The 19,239-nt window shown below is 46.8% G+C and overlaps 1 protein-coding gene across 4 annotated transcripts in view; it reads left to right on the top strand.

Annotated features, from left to right (window-relative positions):
- The window catches only part of Glt8d2 (glycosyltransferase 8 domain containing 2), a 42,186-nt gene extending 22,966 nt beyond the window's left edge, over nucleotides 1–19,220 (top strand). For all 4 annotated transcript variants that reach the window (XM_059245725.1, XM_059245723.1, XM_059245724.1 and 1 more), the window contains 9 exons: nucleotides 3,368–3,421; nucleotides 6,154–6,246; nucleotides 8,304–8,475; nucleotides 10,564–10,681; nucleotides 12,491–12,575; nucleotides 13,121–13,233; nucleotides 14,652–14,818; nucleotides 16,470–16,582; nucleotides 18,481–19,220. In XM_059245725.1, coding sequence (XP_059101708.1) covers nucleotides 3,403–3,421; nucleotides 6,154–6,246; nucleotides 8,304–8,475; nucleotides 10,564–10,681; nucleotides 12,491–12,575; nucleotides 13,121–13,233; nucleotides 14,652–14,818; nucleotides 16,470–16,582; nucleotides 18,481–18,650 — 1,050 coding nt within the window. In that variant the 5' untranslated portion in view covers nucleotides 3,368–3,402 and the 3' untranslated portion in view covers nucleotides 18,651–19,220. The remainder of the gene's footprint in view (nucleotides 1–3,367; nucleotides 3,422–6,153; nucleotides 6,247–8,303; nucleotides 8,476–10,563; nucleotides 10,682–12,490; nucleotides 12,576–13,120; nucleotides 13,234–14,651; nucleotides 14,819–16,469; nucleotides 16,583–18,480) is intronic.
- The last annotated feature ends 19 nt before the right edge of the window (nucleotides 19,221–19,239 follow it).

The following is a 19,239-nucleotide window of genomic DNA, read 5'->3' as shown; positions in this document are numbered from 1 at the left end:
CACCTTATTCCTTTGAGACATGGTCTCACATTGAATGTAGAGCTAGGCTGGCCGGTCAGCACACCCTAGTGATGGTCTTCCTGTGTATTTTTGGTGCACATGCAACCACAGCCAGATATTTATGAGTTCTTAGGATTTGAATTCAGGTCCTCAGGCTTGAGTGGCAAGCTTTCTTACCTGCCAAGCCATCTCCCAGGCCCATTATTGGGTCTTTATTTGCTGATTTAGCTTATATATATTTAGCTTTTTACCCACTCACTTCTGTCTGGATCTGTGGTCATTGTTATGCAAAGTGTAGGAGAATCCCAAAGCTCTGCTGACTGTCTTTTGCTTTTTGACAGGACACATTTCATCCTTGAGAAACACTGGGTTACAAACTCAACTCCATAGGAAGAATAGACTAATAAAGAGCCCTAGAACAGCCAGCTCTCCATCCGCTAAAACAATGGAATTTTGATGGCGCACGCCTTTAATCCCAGCACTCGGGAGGCAGAGCCAGGCGGACCTCTGAGTTCGAAGCCAGCCTGGTCTACAGAGTGAGATCCAGGACAGGCACCAAAACTACACAGAGAAACCCTGTCTTGAAAAACCAAAAAAAACCAAAAAACCAAAAAACAAAAAACAACCCTGTTAAATTGTAAAATTCTCAGAGACCTCAGGGTAGGCCAAACAGTCTTAGATATATCACCCCAGCATAATCCATAAAGAAAAAAATCATGAGTTGGGCCTAATCAAAATCTGACTGGGGATGGCTGGAGATGTAGCTCAGCTTGTAGAGTGTCTGTCTAGCATACAAGAGGCCCTATGTTTTGTCTCTAGCACCAAATAAAACCAGCCATGATTAAGGCATGTCTGTAATCCTGGAACTTGAGAGGTGGAGGTGGAGAGGTCAGGAGTTTAAGGCTAGCCTGGGCTACATGAGGCTGGATGTGGAGGTGCACATGTGTAATGTCAACATTCTGCAGGCTAATGCAAGAGGATGGCCAGTTGGAGGCCAGCCTTGGCTACATAGCAAGATGCTGAATTGCCAAATTTGGCCAGAGGGTGAAAAGAGGCTATGTACTGAAGAATGGTATTTGCAAATCACATATCCAACAAAGGATTGGTCTCCAGAATATATAAGTGACTTTGAAAATTCAAAACCAAGGAATAATCTTCAAAAACAGTGGAAAGATTTAAACAGACACTTCTCTATCTGAATGTGGTAAAAATAAATTAAAAATAAATACTGATGCTCAGTATCAGGGGTCATTAGGGAAATTCAAGTGAAACCTGCAATGTAATGTATGTACAGCGGTTGAAATAACAGCCATAATAAAAAGTGCTGGCAAGCCCACAGCAACTCTTACCTTGCCAGGGGGGATGAAACATGGCAATGTTTCCACTCAGGAGACAGCGCGGCGGTCTCTTAGAAAGCTAAGCAAGAGCTACCAAATGATTTAGCCATGGCACTCCTGGGCATTTACCCTCACATTCACACAAAAACCTGTACCCAAGTGTTTACAGAAGCACTGTTCACAACCACAGGACACTGGAAACAACTCTAAATCCTTAAATAAGCAAGACAATGTTCTTTCCCAGGGGAACTCTCCAACAACCAAAGGAATGATGTTTTCCCCACTGCTACATGCTGTTCATGAGAATCTGGCAGTAAAGCTGCAAACTTAGAGTGTTGGTCCAATGTGGATGACCTTGAGTTCCACTCTCTTCCCATTAGACTTTCCTTGGGAACGTTTATATTTTCATTTTAATTTAAAGTGTGTGTGTGTGTGTGTGTGTGTGTGTGTGTGTGCACGCGCGCTTGTGTGAATGCGGGTGCATGCACATGTGCACTCATGTAGAGGTCAGAGGAGGAATTCTGATGTCCTCCATCACTCTGCCCGATCGCCTTGAGACAGGGTCCCTCAATGAACCAGAAACCCGCATTCCAAATAGGCTGGCTAGCAAGAGAGCGCCAGTGTCCACCTGTCTCTGCCTTCAACTCTGGGATTGCAGACACATCTAGCCAGATGTGTGGGTGCTGAGAACGTGAACCCATATCCTCACCCTTGCCCAGAAGGCACTCTTACCCACAGAACCGTCTTTCCAGTACCCTTGGGAATATGCACACCTGCTGTCTGAGGGTTTTAATGTGTGGCCAAAGACTGATGGAGAGGGTTAAATGCCAGCACACTGTATCTGTCCCCTTGGTCCCTCGTCAGCCCCTCCTATCCATTCCTCCCATAGTTCATGGTGGTGTGTCCACTTACCCTGTAGTTCCCAGAGCACTTGGAGTTCTTTCCAGCCGCAGGGCCTTTGCATCCCCTCTGCTGGGGTTCTCTTCCACATGTCCTCCTTTTGACTGACTCCTGCTCGTCCTTCCCACGCAGCGCCTTCTCCTCAGGGCTGTTCCTTTCTCTGCACTTACCCCAGCTATTTTATCTGCTATGTCTTAACACCTGTTTGCTCACTGGGGTGAAGGCTCCGTGGGGATGGAGACCAGGTCCTTCTGGTTCATCAGCGCCTTCCCAGCACATCACAGGCTGGGCCTTTCGTAAGATCTCAACAACTGAACAGATGATTGGATTGAGTGTGAAGTTTGCCCACTCCAGGATGGTCTGTTTCTACCAGAGAATCCAGACAATGGAAACACTCCCTTATTTTAAAGACAAGCATGGGGTATGCATCCTAGAGCAAAGAGACTTCCTTAAATGACATTTCTGTATAGTCCCATCTACTCTGATAGCCAAGAAAGGTAACAGGGTTCCTTTTGGGGAAGGATTGGGAAAAAAACTGAAGAGAAATGATCATCTACTTGGATCCATTTGTTCAGCCAGAATCATGACTCTTGAAGCAGGCTGTATATGTGTGATGGTTATCTCAGTTGTCAACTTACTACAAGTTAGACTCACATTGGAAACGGGCCTATGGGCACACCTGTGGGGATTATCTTGACTGTGTTAATGGAGGTAGGAAGACCTGTTCTCTGTGGGTGGCACCATTCCCTAGGCTAAGAAGATCTTGGACTGTACAGACAAGATGAGCTGCATAAGTATTCCTCGCTCTCTGCTTCCTGATTGTGGAAGTGATGTGACCTCAAGTGTGAGCTTCAAGCACCTGCTTCCTTGCCGTGATGGGCAGTACTCTTGAGCTGTGAACCAAAACAAGTCCGTTCTCTCTTGAGTTGCGTTTGTCAGGGTATTCCATCACAGCAACAAGAAACTGAGACCACATTCAAGAAATAGTTATTTTCTCCTTAAAATTTGAAATCCAGAACAGTAATGGGTGGTATATACTTCACAACATACCATATTTCCAGGGAAGATGCAGTTCTTAACCAACTTATGTCTTTGGCATTGATTTTTTTTTAACGACTTTTTCTCTTCAGTTCACAGGTCCTGGTTGTTATCCAGGTGGATACACATGGCTCTTCTACGCAAAAGTAAGAATTGAACTTGTGAAAAGACCTTGAAAGAAAGATGTTTCAGAGGAGTGTTCTGATGATGATGCTCTCTGTGTGTGTGTGTGTGTGTGTGTGTGTGTGTGTGTGTGTGTGTGATTTTCATAGATCACTTTCCCACAAGCAATTTTGGCATGGGAATTTGAGGATTCCTGTGGGATGCTGTTGAGATTTTGGTTAGAAATGGACTTATCATTAATCATATATTATCATGGAATATATATATATATATATATATGTTTTTTGAGACAGAGTTTCTCTTTGTAGACCCAACTGTCCTGGAGCTAGCTCTGTAGACCAGGCTGGCCTCCAGCTTACAGTGTTGGGATCAAAGGCATGGGCCACCACCGCCTGGCCTGGATCATATCTTTTAAAATAAAACCTGCTCTTACAATCATTTCCTCACTCTAAATAAGTATTCCTCATTCATGCCTAAGCATTTTTAAAGTTCTGTTCTTGTTCTTAAAGGGTCACATCAAATCTCCAGACCTTGCAAACACCTATATTCTTCTGATTTAAATAGAACATTATTAATTTGAGGAAAAACACAGTAACCCAATACTGTTTCTATTACTCTTGGAGTCGCCTAATTTAAATGAAAATGAAAGGCATCCAATTAAATGTGAACTTCCCATAAATGAGGAATTATTTTTAGTGTATGTTCCAAATATTGCATGGGACATACTTAACCTAAAAATTCTGTTTTCCTGGCAACTTTTTGTCGGTGGTAACAGCCATGGGAGGGTCAGGTGTGGGGTCACCTCTCTAAACACAGTGGCAGGTGAAATAGTCATCAGATCTCCTGAGACCTACAGAACCTTTTACTTCTTCCTGGCCTGTGGCTATCCACGGCTGAATCTTCCCGAAAAGGGCTGGAAGGAGAGCTGGAACCTTAGGGAGATGGAGCCATCAGGAAGTGCAGGGTGTAGTGTGTGTGTGGGGGGGGGATCTAAGACTCTCTAGGTCGTTTCTTTTACAAATATGAGCACAAAAGCTAGAGGGTCAAAAAAACAAGCTAGCATGAAGCCAATGATTACCTTCAGAGAAATATTTTAGATTTGTATTATTTTTATTTGTATCAGAGAACACCCCCCACCCCCCCACCCCACCCCCCACCACCCCTCCCCCCAGGCTCAGGGAAGTTATGTTTGCGTAGCTGGGGGGAGGGGGAGGGTAAGATCTGACTGGAGGTTTGGATCTGACTTCATGTCCCAGCTCCTTCCCTTCCCCACGACAGAGTTTCAGGGTAGCTCGGGCAGGCTTGGACTCCCTGTGACCCCCTGCCCCTGCCTGGTGAGCGCAGGGCCACAGGCCTGGGTCATGCGCCACACTCCACGCTGTGCCTGGCCGGTGGCAAAGTCCCATCTCTACAGTTTTTGTTGTCTGTGTTCCTTCTGTCTTCCACGTTTCTTTAAATTCATTCCTATTTAATATTGGGAGGCACATTTCATAACAGGAAGTTTCTATCCTTTCTGTAAATGGGAAAGCATCTATCTCCCGCCACAAAAAGAAGATGGTTTGTAAAATAGATTCAATTAGAAGAATGTTCAGTTTTGAAGACCTTGTGTTGCTTGGCTGCAGCGTTGAAATCAGAGACTGGCTTTTCCACACATGATTTGGTATTGCTTAACTCTGTGAACACAAATGCCCCCAGTCATTTTGCCAACAACCAGCAATGTGTGTTCCGTACTCAAAAAATGCTGCCCTGCCCCGTCCCGTTTCATCACTAATGTGGAACAGGTGGAGGCTGGGAACTGGAAGCATTGAGGTCCTGACCCGGAGCCAGGCTTTTCTGCACATCATCCTCCACTGGCATCTGAATCAACTGAAACGCAACTAGCGTCTACAACTTTAAGCCTGTTCAGAATTAGCAGTAGCTTGTAAAAAGCATTCTAGAAATGAAGCCGTTTATACAATGGATCAAATATTCATGCAAAGCAGCCTCCTGTGGTGATTGGGTTTGAGGCCTCCGCCATCAGACTGCCTGGGTCCTGGGTCTTCCTAGTGCTTTGAGGAAGTGGCTACAGTACACTGTAGGTAGAGTTTTTCTCTCCAGGTCCCGCCAAGCCCGGGTAGTCCAGTATCCCACTTATAAAATAAACATACAGATGCTTATATTATTTAAACTGTTCAGCCATTAGCTCAGGACTACCATTGTCTAGCTCTTACTCTTTTTTTTTTTTTTTTGGTTTTTCGAGACAGGGTTTCTCTGTGTAGTTTTGGTGCCTTTCCTGGATCTCGCTCTGTAGACCAGGCTGGCCTCGAACTCACAGAGATCCTCCTGCCTCTGCCTCCCGAGTGCTGGGATTAAAGGCGTGCGCCACCACCGCCCGGCTAGCTCTTACTCTTATACTTAGCCCATTTCTGTTAATCTATATGTCACCACGTGTTCCGTGGCTTTACCTGCTGCCTTTACATGATGCTCTCTGGATGGCAGGCTGGTGTCTCCTCCTCTCTGCCTTCCTGTTCTCTCAATTCTCCTCTCTGCTAGTCATGCCTATACTTCCTGCCTGGCTACTGGACAATCAGTGTTTTATTTATCAATCAATCATCCACAGCAGTACACCAGGTCAATGCAGTACTCCATAGCTGTGCGTGCTCAGCCCCAGACTGCCATGTCCTCTGTATGCCTGCCCACGCTGCCGTTCAGGATGTTTTTTTTAGTGGTTTGAGGTTGACTGGTCAGACTTTGATGTGTTTCCTCTTCATTTCAGTTAATCAGGTGCTGCTCTTCCTTCTGGCCCTGACCCTTTGTGGGATTCTGTACAAGAAAGTTCATAAGGGAGCTGTCCTCAAGAGCGAAGCAGGTGAGCACCTATGGGGTCTGTCAACAAGACACCTAAGAAGGTGGTTCCGATGTTTTCCACTGGGTCCTTTCAGTGGTTGGGCTGCGGGCAAATGAGAACATGGTGAAGGGGGCAGCCTGTAAAACATCTTCCCCAGGGCAGCAGTTGGGTTATGCTCTGGGATGATCGGTGCCGTTCAAAATGTAGCCTATGTCACATGGAGGGCTTGTTAGAAGACACAGACACACACAGAGACACAGGCGCACACACACAGACACACACACACACACACACACACACACATACATGCACGCACGCACGCACGCACACGCATGCTCCTGGTGTTGAGGAAATGAGGAGTCTGGTATTGCCGAAAAACCACCAGTGATGATCCGCACAGCCAAGCCTGCATCAGTTAGACCTCCTCACCCGGCTGCCCGGTGACAGTGTACCCCTCAGTGAACAGTCTGTAAACAAGTCTGTTCTGGTTTGCTTTTTCAAACTGGATGCAGGAGTCTGACCACCTGGGAAGACGTCATCCTTGTGCGTAGGTTTGAGGCTGGCACGGGCTATGTGAGATGCTACCTCCAAAACATTATTTCATTTGTTTATAAAAAAAATAATAATAATTCCTTTAATCCCAGCACTCGGGAGGCAGAGGCAGGAGGATCTCTGTAAGTTCAAGGCCAGCCTGGTCTAGAAAAGTGAGCTCCAGGACAGCCAGGGCTACACAGAGAAACCCTGTCTCGAAAAAGTAAATAAATAAATCATGATTACTTAGAGAATTTGAGAAAAAAAAGTAAGAAATACAAGCAAAATTTAAGTCACTTACAATTTCATAAGTAGCCACAGATAAGTTTGTAGAAGTGTATGTATCACATTGGGATCAAAGACCAGAAAGAATTATTTATTTCTTTATTGACAGGGTTTTACTATTCGGCCTCAGCTGGCCTGGAACTCATGATACAGCCCAAGCTGACTTCAGACCCACAGAGGTCCACCCACCTCTGCCTCCCCATGTGCCAACACACCAGCTAAGAATTTATATTCTTTTCCCCTTCAAAGTATATTATGAGATCCTCTCAAGTCAGGAAATATGTCATGAGAACATTCTTTTTTCTAGTAGCAGATACAGAAGTGGATAGAAAAAAATATAAAGAGATGGAGAAACCATTTAATGTTTATTAAGTTATACAAAATACACCTGGTAATTTGTTTCAGTAAGTGTTTATTGAATTAAATATCAGCTGGAACTACCTTGGACCTAGGTGAGAAGAGGGGTTTTGTAAAACTGTCTGCAAAGAGAGAGGAAGCTTAGTAAAACTCAGCTGTGCACAGACTGGTTATTCTTCACAATGCAGGTTGCACTGTGCTACCAAAATATAATGTGGTAGCATCGGTGTTTCATCTCTTCCGGTGCTGAAGTATGATTGGTCATTCATGAGTACTAGCCACGCCCCTTAGTTACTCTTTCCTCTTGCTGCTAACACTTGACTACCGAGTGGAGAGCAGCAGAGATCCACAGCAGTACAGGCCACACAAGTTCCGATGCTGGGCCCGTGAGGCTCTGCATTCTGTGTGTGTTTCAGCTGTATGTGTGGGAGGCCGTGGGCTGGCATATGAAAAAGAGGCCCGGAGCAATAGGGACTTAGAAGTTTACCCTATCTTCACTTGAAAATCTGATGCATGGATTCCACAGCCTTTCAGATCAAAGTCCTTTGGGACCTTATGGCTCTGATGTCTTTAGGTATTTTCAGTCAAAGAAGGTCTTCACCACATCATACCAACATGGCAGGAGAGGGAGGAGGGTTGGCATGGAGCATTACTCTGGGGTGCAGACCGTACAGATGCACACATCACTTAAAACAGCTTCCCATTTGTCCAACTTGACCACATTTTGCAGGAAGGGAATGGTAGGATTAGTTTTAGTGTTTGGTCACGTGCGAGCTGAAATTTTCACACTCGTTTCCAAGGGCTGGGGAGAGCCTGGATGTTGAAAAGCCATCCTCCCCAGCACCGCGGACTAGCGGTCAGACGTCTCTCCTGGCACCTTCCTTACGATGTCGATGTTTTTTCAGATGATGATTCCGAGTCCCCCGAGGACACGGAGGAGGAGATTCCAGTGGTGATCTGTGCGGCCGCAGGGAGGATGGGCGCGACCATGGCCGCCATCAACAGCATCTACAGCAACACGGATGCCAACATTGTGTTCTATGTGGTTGGACTGCGGAACACTCTGACTCGAATACGGTAGTTTGTATGCTGTGGTTTTGGAATGTTCTATGTTCTTTTCACCTTTTTTCTCTTTAGATGGACCCTTACCACCTTCACCACCACCTCTTCCTCCTTTCCTTCTTCCTCTTCCTCCTCCTCATCCTCCTCCTCCTTCCTCTTCTTCTAGATTGACAACTGTCATTAGAATTATTGAGAGGAAGTCCTGGGTTTACTGTGCTGGACTAATGTGTTTCTAGATGAGGAAACGTCATCAAAACTTCATTAGTCAAGTAGGACGACAGGTATTTCTGTAGATTTGAACTGTCTAGGGAACTAAAGAGCCCCAGTCCTGGAGCAGCTTACTGGAAAATCTTTCAATATTTGTTCTTAGCCAGGTTGATGAAGACCTGTGACCCTAGCTACTGAGGAGGTGGAGCCTGGAGGAGCACTCTGGGCTATCGAGGGAAGGCCAGATCAGGCAACTTTATGAGATCCAAACTCAAAATAAAAAGTAAAAACAGAGTAGGGGTGTAGCTGAGTGTTAGAGTGCGTATGTGAGGACCTGGGTTCAATTCCCAGCAGAGGAGGGAAAACAATTGTTCTTTTTATTTTCCCTCTGTTTTCCTAACCTAGGAGAATATTTGCATAATCCTTACTAACTATGTTTTTGGGGGAAAGGGGCTGGAGATTCAATCCATGTCCCACACAGATTAAACACAGGCTCGACCACCGAATCTCACCTCAGCTGTAATGTTTGAACAGCAAACTTGCAGTAATATATCTTTATAGGTCATAGTGTAACTCTGAACTTATTTTCCCTATGACATGCCATACCAAAAAAAATGAATTGGAGGTAGAGTAAGAAGAAATCAACAGAAAATCAAAATTCAAATGTGCTTTAGAAATGCAGGATAACTGTAATCTGGGACAGTAGCTCCCTGAGCCCAGGAATTAGAAGAAAAAGCTGACAGACTTCCCTGTACAACACAAGAACTTCTGAATAGTGAAGAACAGTGAGTGGGATTAGTTATAAAATCCATTAGTAAAAAGTATGGCTTATCATGAAGAATTGTTGAAAAAAACTTTTAAATGTTAAACTTAGTGGGAAAATGAGCATAAACTCTGAACAGACACCAAGGCCCCGAATTCCATCCCCAGCTCTATGAACAACACAACCACCAACGGCCAACACTGTGCCTGGTACTCAGAGGCTGAGGAAGGGGGTTGTGGATTAGAGACCAGACTGGGCTGCATGGTGAGGCATTCTCCCAACTAACCAAACTAGCCAAATAACCAACCAAACAACCAACCAAAAAAGAATAGATCACACAATTCACAGAGATATAGATGGTCAACAGAGTGGGCTATCTCCCAGTTCCTGGCTGTTGGTCCTCCCGCAATGTTTAACTATTTTACAACCAGTTCTCATTGAAGGAGAACACAAGAGTAGAGGTATGGACCTACCGTACCTCTCAGTCAGTCACCACAAGCAAATGTACTTCTGGAACAACTGCCACATTCCCAGCACCAGTGGCCAGAGTTCTGCCGCCGGGCACCGACCCCCAGCCCTCTTCTGCCAATTTGCCATCAACAGCAAAGGCTGCCGTATGTGGCTTGGGTCATCGCCAACGCTGTTTTGAGATGATGTCTACCACTCTATGCTCATAACGAATCAGATGAAAGATTAGACACCCTGTGGGACTGAGTGACAAAGGAAAGAGGGTGAGGGACAGAAGAAGGGTGAAGCAGAGGAGGGGACTGAGCGACATCGTCCCTTGGAGTCAAAGGCTGGGCTGCCCGTGTCTCAGCAGGAGCATGTGGCAGCTTGATAAGGAAGGAACATGTCATGTTCCTCTAGTTTCCCGGGATGATTTTTGGACGTGGGAATATACTTGGTTCTTACTGTCTTGTTAATTTCCTTTGCAGGAAGAGTTAGCAGATTGGTGGCGGGGAAAGGGGAGATGGGAAGTTAGACCAGATGGGGAAACAGTCAGAAGGATTTATAGCACTGTTTATAGACACTTAACTTTCTAAGGCCGGAACGGACTAGCCCTGGGATGGCATGCAAGTTAACTGGAGGAAAGATCTGAAGTGTGTGCTAGAGGTTTCTGGTCATCTCTTTAGAAAGTGGATCGAACATTCCAAACTGAGAGAAATAAACTTCAGAGTTGTGGAGTTCAACCCTGTAGTCCTCCAGGGGAAGATCAGACCAGACTCATCGAGGCCTGAGCTGCTCCAGCCTGTGAGTAAGAGCCATGCACACGGTGGGGACAGTCCTGAGTTCACGGACACTGTAGATTCCCAGCCACCTGTCTTTGTTGTTGTTTTCTGAGACAGGGTTTTTCTGTGTAGCCCTGGCTGTCCTGGATCTCACTCTGTAGACCAGGCTGGCCTCGAACTCACAGAGATCCGCCTGCCTCTGCCTCTCAAGTGCTGGGATTAAAGGTGTGCGCCACCATGCCTGGCCTCGCCATCTGTCTTAGTTAGGGTTTCTACTGCTGTGGCAAAACACCAGGACCAAAAAGCAAGCTGGAAGTAAACTGTTTATTCCATATCACTGTTCATCACTGAAGGAGGTCAGGACAGGAACTCAAGCAGGGCAGGATCCCGGAGGCAGGAGCTGATGCAGAGGTCACGGAGGGGTGCTGCTTACTGGATTACTCCCCATGGCTTGCTCAGCCTGTTTTCTTAGAGAACCCAGGACCACTAACCAGGGATGGCACCACTCCCCATGGGCTGGGCCCTCCCCATTGGTCACTAATTAAGAAAATACCCTACAGCTGGATCTTATGGAGGCATTTCCTCAACTGAGGCTCCTTCTTTTCGGATGACTCTAGCTTGTGTCAAGTCGACATAAAACTAGCCAGCACACCATCTGGTGCACACAGGATATTTCAGACTCATGAGTGCTGGATCCCCACAAAGCTCTGCTTATTTATAACTTAGCAGCCACCTGCTCCAGGAAGGATTTAAGATGGTTTATATAAGCACAATGAAGCTACTGGGAAGAACTGAGGCATAAAAATGTAGACTACATTTGTGTGTGTGAAGATGGCTATGGGTAGGGGAGGGAGGCGGGCCGGGGAGGGAGGCGGGCCGGGGAGGGAGGTGGGCAAAACCATTCCCAAGCACTTCCGTTCTTGTATCTTCTGTGCTTAATTACTAGCTAGCTCGTATTCTTCCAAAAGCCAAGGAAACCCAGCAGTGTACAGCTATGAGCCTCAGTGATGGCCACATCATATTCAGGAGACATCCATGCTCTTCCCAGCTATGGGGGTCATCCACAGAGTCCCTCTCCTTCATGAAGAGCAGAAGTATGTGTGTGTGTGTGTGTGTGTGTGTGTGTGTGTGTGTGTGTGTGTGTGTGTGTGTGTGATATGCTTATGTGTCAGTGAACCCCAGCAAGCCTTTCTCCAGCCTCCCCCTAGTTCCTCACCCCTCTCCCAACCCCAACTTGCCTCCCCCAGCACTGGTGGTTCAGACAAGTGTGCTACAGTCATCTTTTCATGTGGGTGCTGGGTACCTACCAAGTGGGTACCAAGCTCAGGGCCTCATGCTTACATGCTGAACCACCTTTCCAGTCCAAAAGCAGTTTCTGATGGCAATTTGTAGAAACTGGCTTCCTCCTATATAGTCCACGTAAATCCATCCTTTCCAATTAAGTTCTAAAGCCTCTGCCTGTGACAGGCTCTACTGTTAGCTGGTCACGATAACTGAATGGCACTAATGGAAACCCTACAGACTCATGTTTCTGTTTTCTGGATTAAGACGCTAAAAGGCTGGGCTTGTTGCTGAGGCGTGGGGGGTGGGGCAGAGAGAGGGAGAGGGAGAGAGGTGGGGACTGGATTTAGAAGAGCTTCTCTGGGCCAGCCTGGCCTCATCCTCAGAGCGCGGAGGACCGGGTGCTGAAAGCCTGGATGAGGCATCACTTTAGCCCATTTTACTCCGTTCCACACTTGGGGCTCAACGGGCCATGGTCAGAGCTGACTTGTAGGTGCCAGACAACCTTGAGCCATATGCCTTTCCCCACCTGTTTCTCTTGTTTTAACAGCTGAACTTCGTTCGATTTTATCTCCCTCTGCTTATCCATCAACATGAGAAAGTCATCTATTTGGACGATGACGTCATTGTGCAAGGTACATTCACTCACCGCCAAGAACCCTTGCAAGGGCACCGCTCTCAAGGAGAGCGACATACTTTCCCCTCATTTTCCATGGAGCTGGCTGGCTTCCAACTCTTTGTGAAGTGAACACAGCATTGTTGTAAAACTGGGCCTATTTTGCAAGCAGGGTTTGATATTCCCTGGGTCATCCGGTGGCAGACTGCCAAGTCTGCTGTAATTACCTTGGTAGCATCTTCTCTGCATTCCTAAAACATGTAGGAATAATTGTCACTGAGGGCACTTGGTAGTGGCCTTGGCTGCGCGTGTGCATGTTGTATTTGTTCTCTTCCACGTGCAAGTTAGATAAGCGTTCAGAAACTACCAGCCACAGACCTGACCAACATCCATCTACTGTTTGTAGTGGTTTCCTCAACGGGCATGAGCTGTTAAGAACACCGCCACGCATGGGAAAAGCGGGACCCTGTATTCTCTGCTCTACTGAAGTTAGGGACTAAGCTAAGGTTCTTTGTAGCCCCGAGATACTTGCTGTGTTTTAACTGGTAATCCTCCCGAACGCAGGTGACATCCAGGAACTGTACGACACCACCCTGGCTCTGGGCCATGCAGCGGCCTTCTCGGATGACTGTGACTTACCCTCCGCTCAAGACAACAACCGAATCGTGGGGCTGCAGGTGAGCATGCTCTCTTAGAAATCCTACCTTACCTACCCTTCTTCTCTGGCTCTGGCCCTCTATTCCTCCTCCCCAACTCAAAATTATCACAACCTCTCCATCCAAAGCCAGTGGGAACTTCCAGGAGACCGGGATGGTAGGAGGGGCTCTGTTTTTCCCACCCACTCGGGCCAAGTTCTGTAACCATTAAGTCTCACTTTCCTGATCTGAAACATGGCATGGGCACTATCTATCCTGAGCTGCAATGGGGTATGGCAAGTGCTCTAAAAAAGGTGGCTGTTGTGTTGCGCATCACCACAGGCCATTACTGGGTTCCCGGTACCTACACAGAGGCTCACAACTATACGTAACTCCAGTTCCAGGGGACCCAACGCCCTCTTCTGGCTTCCTTGGGCACCAGGCACACACGGTGCATAAACATGCATGCAGGCAAAATACTCATGCACATAAGATAAAAATAAGACCATTTTAAAAGGGAGCAATGCATAGCACCTATGGGCAGGCATGGGAAGGCTGAGTGCGGGGACTGGCTGGTGTCAGGAGGCATCGTGAAGCTGGACAAACAGGAGTAATAGGTTTGGATGAGGAGCAGCTCAGGATGGTCTAATGACCCTGGGCTTCTGCTTAAATAACAAGACGGACAGAAACACTATTTCCTGAGGCGGCATGTGGCAGGGAGCCAGCTTTAAGACAGGACTTGGCACATGTTGCCTGTTGGAGCTGCTTAAGCATCAAGAAAGCAACACTAGAGGCAGAGGCAGGTGGATCTCTGTGAGTTCCAGGACAGCAAGGGCTGTTAGAGAAACCCTATCTTGGAAAAAATAAAAATAAAAACAAGAAAAAATGCAACACCAGCTAGGTAGATGTGGCAGCTGGAAGGCTAGAGAGACCGAAGTGTCGGACAGATGGAATTTAGAGCCCTGAAACAGGATGGGCTGCCAGTGGAGTGAGAAAAAATGACAGGTGCTGGGACTGAGAGCAGGGCACTGAGTATTCAGAGGTTGGAAAAAGAGGCACAAACAGCCATGGAGAGCGGTGTGCTAGCTCGGAGCGTAAAAACACTTGCTCTGGAAGCCTGTCCTTTGACACGTACACATGCACTGCGGCATGCGCGCACGCACACGCGCACACACACACACACACACAAACACACTGGGCACGGTGGCACACGCCTGTAATCCCAGCACTGGAGAGGCAGAGGCGGGCAGGTCTCCGTTGTAAGTTTGAGGCCAGTCTGGTCTACATAGTGAGTTCCAGGACAGCCAGAGCTACATAGTGAGACCCTGCTGCCTCAAACAACAAAACGCACCAAAAACAAGCTGCTCGTACCATGGGAGGAAGCCCAGGGATGCTGCACAATAGCTCTGAGAGCCTAACTATTTTCCAGAAACGGCAGACTCCATCCCATTCTTTTGCAGAACACATACATGGGCTATCTGGACTACCGGAAGAAGACCATTAAGGATCTTGGCATCAGCCCCAGCACCTGCTCATTCAATCCTGGTGTGATTGTCGCCAACATGACCGAGTGGAAACATCAACGCATCACCAAGCAGCTGGAAAAATGGATGCAAAAGAACGTGGAGTATGTATGCGCGGGATTCTCTGCCAGCATTGTTCCCAGCTGGGAAACAGATGGCTCAGCTAATCTTTGTATAGCTCAAGAGTTAAAACAACAACAAAAATTTGAGGTCAGATTTTCATAGAACCTGTTGGCCAAGAAAAGGGGCAAGGATGAAGATCTTTCCCCAAATGATAGAAATCTGAAGAATCGATGCTGTGAGATCAGGGTTCATTCCATTTTCCTAGTAAGTTGCTTTGTAATGTGAGTTGAACCTTTTCCACTGAGGAATCTTCATTTATTTTGAGTTTCTTTTATAGTCTGCTGTTTGAGGGAGACAGGGTCTCACTCTGTAGCCCTGGCCTGCTGGCCTGAAACTTGCCGTGAAACCAGACTGGCGTTTGCCACCAATACGCTGGGATTAAAGTCGTGCGCCACCACACCCGGCCACAGACCTACTTTTAAGTCTCATTTCATAGAACCTGCATTTTTTAAAAATCCTTTTGATTTTTTTCCCCCCAAGACAGGGTTTCTCTTGTGTAACCGACCGCCTTGGCTGTCCTAGAACTCGCTTTGTAGACCAGGCTGACCTCAAACTCCCAGACATCCACCTGCCTCTGCCTCCTGAGTGCTGGGATTAAAGGCGTGCGCCACTACACCTGGCTCGATTTTTTCCCCCCATTTTTAAAAACAAAACTATTTTTAACTTTGTGTGTGTGGTGTTCTGCTTCCTTCCTGTACGTTTATGTACCACACGCATACCTGGTATCCTTGGGGGCCAGAAGAGGGTGTGGGATCCTGGGAACTGGAGTCTCAGGTGGCTGAGAGTCACCACCTGGGGCTGGGAATCTTGAAGATGGGTCCTTGTATGAGCACCAGCGTTTAACTGTTGAGCCATCTCTCCAGCCCCTCATGTGTGTCTTAATGCCATCCTAACACTGAACTCGTGAGCAGCTTCAGTATAGGATCAGAATTTGATCTTCTGTGCGGACCATAAAAAACCTCGAGCGTTAGTGACAAGATATTAACAAGTTGCGGTGGTGGCGCACGCCTTTAATCCCAGCACTCGGGAGGCAGAGCCAGGCGGATCTCTGTGAGTTTGAGGCCAGCCTGGGCTACCAAGTGAGTTCCAGGAAAGGCGCAAAGCTACACAGAGAAACTCTGTCTCGAAAAACCAAAAAAAAAAAAAAAAGATATTAACAAGTATGAACACTGCGAGTCTAGATGACATGCAGAGGGGTGTGGCCTCATGGACATGAGAGTGTGACCTCAGGTGACATACATGGGAGATTGTGACTCTGGATCATGTGCATGGGTCATGTGATTCTACGTGATGTGTACGGGAGCTCCTGGTTGTGTACATTTTGAAGTTTGATAGTTTTAAAAATAAGAAAAGAAATTGGGAGGTAGGTGTGACAGTACATCCTACCACCCCAGCGTGTCGGAGTGAAGGCAGCAGGCTTGACTCAAGGCTATCCTCAGCTACAGGGGGACTTCAAGGCCAGTTTGATCTACAGGAGACCGTTTCTAACAACAAAACCCCTAGCTGAAAATTAAAAGTTGGGGAGAAGTGGAAAGGAAAGCCTCACATCTTTTCTTGAAGGACCGTATTAGCGCTGACCTGGTGTTTGTGCGGGCTCCAGACCCAATGTCGGTTTTCCGTCTCATCTCTTAGAGAAAACCTCTACAGCAGCTCCCTGGGAGGCGGAGTGGCTACCTCACCGATGCTGATTGTGTTTCACGGGAAGTATTCCACCATCAACCCTCTGTGGCACATCCGGCACCTCGGTAAGTAGTGCCAGGAAGCAAGGGAGGCGCACATTTCACCCAGTGACCACCACCGCGCTGCCTATAGCCTAGGTCTTCGAACCCGTCACCCCACCTCCTTAACCCTTAGGCTCAGAATCTTCAAACGCAGCTGCCCTCTTTAGTTGCCAGACGGTACATTCTAGGATTCCTGAAAACCCTATGAACCTGGGCTGGAGAGGTGGCTCAGCAGGTAAGAGCACTGGCTGCTCTGTAAGTGGACCTAGGTTCAATTCCCAGCACCTACATGGCCACTCACAACTGTCTGTAATTCCAGTTCCAAGGGATCCGACACCCTCACACAGACATGCAATGCACATGAAATAAAAATCTATTTAAAAATAATAAAGATTTTTTTAAAAAAAAAAAAGAAAGAAAGAAAGAAAGAAAGAAAAGCGTACAGACTGATGCTTGGCATAGAACTTCCACTTTGCAAGGTTCTACAGAACACCGTGGACAGAACCTGCTGGTGTATAATGGCACACAATGACCTTAGATACCTGGCACTTTATTGCTATTAGGTCAACTCTCACCATTTCCATAGACAAAAATCCCACCAAAAGCGGAGGTCAATATTTGTAAGAAGAGCTGTGTGAAGCTGGGCTGGGAACATGGCTCAGGGCATAAAAATACTTGCCATGCAAGCTTATGAACAATTCCAGTCCCAGGACCCTTGCAAAGCCAGCAAAGCCAGCAATCCCAGGACTCAGGGGGACAGAGACAGGGTTCTCTGGCTAGCTAGACCAGCCACACTGGCAAGCTCTGGGTTTAAGTGAGAGGCCACTGCTTCAAAACTGGAAAAAAATTGTAAGAAAGCTGATGTCAGCTTTGGCCTTCCATACATAGCCATGTGCATACCCACATGCATGGCCACGTTCATGTCCACATGCATGACCACGTGCACAGAAACATGTGCACAAAAGAAAAAGGACAAGCACGTTGTGATCTGCCTTGCGAATGACCAACTACTGACATTCAAGAAGGTCATATAATCTTCCTAGGAAAATGACCCTTTTTCTCTGTAAGGTCTGGAATCAGGCGAGGTCTGTAAAGTCAGTCTATGTAGCAATGGTTTGAAAAGTGATCCGGTTTTGTTTTAGAAGAGGAAGCAACAGTAATGATAGGATGCACTAAGTCTGGGTCTAAACAGAAAGACTTAGCATCTATAAAACAAATTAGTTAGAAGTAATTTCATCTCTCAGACTCTGGGGTAGTTCCACAGTGTCATGTGCCTCCTCCCAGATGTGGGCTCCTTTGTGGAGACTGGCTGGAGGCTGGTCATTCTAACCACAGGCTGAGGAGACTAACCAGCTTCTCTCGGGCAGCTGCGGCCACATCTGAGCTAATGAGTGACAGAAGCCAGGCTCTGTTGTTGCTGGCATGCAGCAGCAGAACAGCTTCCAGTAATCATTCTTCTACTCAATAGAGTTTCAGTTACGGAAAGAAACATAGCAGCAGAGGATATGTATTTTTTCCCCCTGAGACAGAGTTTCTCTGTATAGCCGTGGTTGTCCTAGAACTCACTCTGTAGACCTGGGTGGCCTCGAACTCACGAAGCTCCACCAGCCTCTACCTCCCGAGTGCTGGGATTAGAGGTGTGCGCCACCACCACCCAGTGAGGATATGTATTTTTTATAAATTCTATGTGCATGACCTTCTAAGTCCTGTAGAATAGTCCGAGAAATGGCAGTAGTAAGCTTTCTTCACTGTATAGCCCTGTGGTTTATTTACTCTATAAGCTGTGCGCACTGTAGTTTCACACCAGTGAGGTTCATCTGAGGTGTGACTGCTAAGTGGAAACCTTTCCTGTGAGCTTGTGTCCAGTGTTTCCTGGAAACTGTATTCACTAACAAGCCTGTTCTCCTCTGCACACACTGAAGGCTGGAACCCTGAAGCAAGATATTCGGAGCGTTTTCTGCAGGACGCTAAACTACTCCACTGGAACGGAAGACATAAGCCCTGGGACTTTCCTAGTGTTCACAACGACTTATGGGAAAGCTGGTTTGTTCCTGACCCTGCGGGGATCTTTAAACTCCATCACAACAGATGACACACCTCGATACTTCAAGTATTCCCTGGACAAAAATGGAATCACCCTTTGTACCCTCCCCTAGCCCTGTTCTTTAGGAACGGCACCTCGGACACATAGATCTACAATGGAAGAAGCAAGAACTGTGTTACATGTTCAACCGTGGACCAAAGGCAGACCTAATTCTTGAAGTTCAAGTGGTAATTATGACTGGCCCTTCACCCCCTTCCCCTCTCTTCTTGGTGTTTTGAGACAGGGTCTCACTATGTACCCCAGGCTGGTCTGGACTTGAATGACAGTTATACCAGAAAACTTTAAAAGTCTCTAATTTTTCACAGTTAGGTATTTTTGTAGCTGTTCTTGTTGGTTCTGATTTTGCATAAGATAGGATCTCTCTATATAGCCCTGGCTGGCTTAGAACTCACTTATTGACCAGGCTGGCCTCAAACTCACAAGATCTACATACCTCTGCCTCCTAAGTACTGGAATTAAATGCATGTGCCACCATGCCTGGCTGCAGGTGTTTTCGTTTTTTAACAGGTTGCCAGTTTTGTCCTTTATAAAAATTAAAACTAAAAAAATTTAAATATCGCTTGGTGGTGTTGCATGC

This window comes from Peromyscus eremicus, chromosome 18 (assembly GCF_949786415.1).
Source record: "Peromyscus eremicus chromosome 18, PerEre_H2_v1, whole genome shotgun sequence".
NCBI lineage: Eukaryota > Metazoa > Chordata > Mammalia > Rodentia > Cricetidae > Peromyscus > Peromyscus eremicus.
The sequence above is the reverse complement of the archived record's forward strand: the minus strand, read 5'-3'. Positions and strand labels throughout refer to the sequence as shown.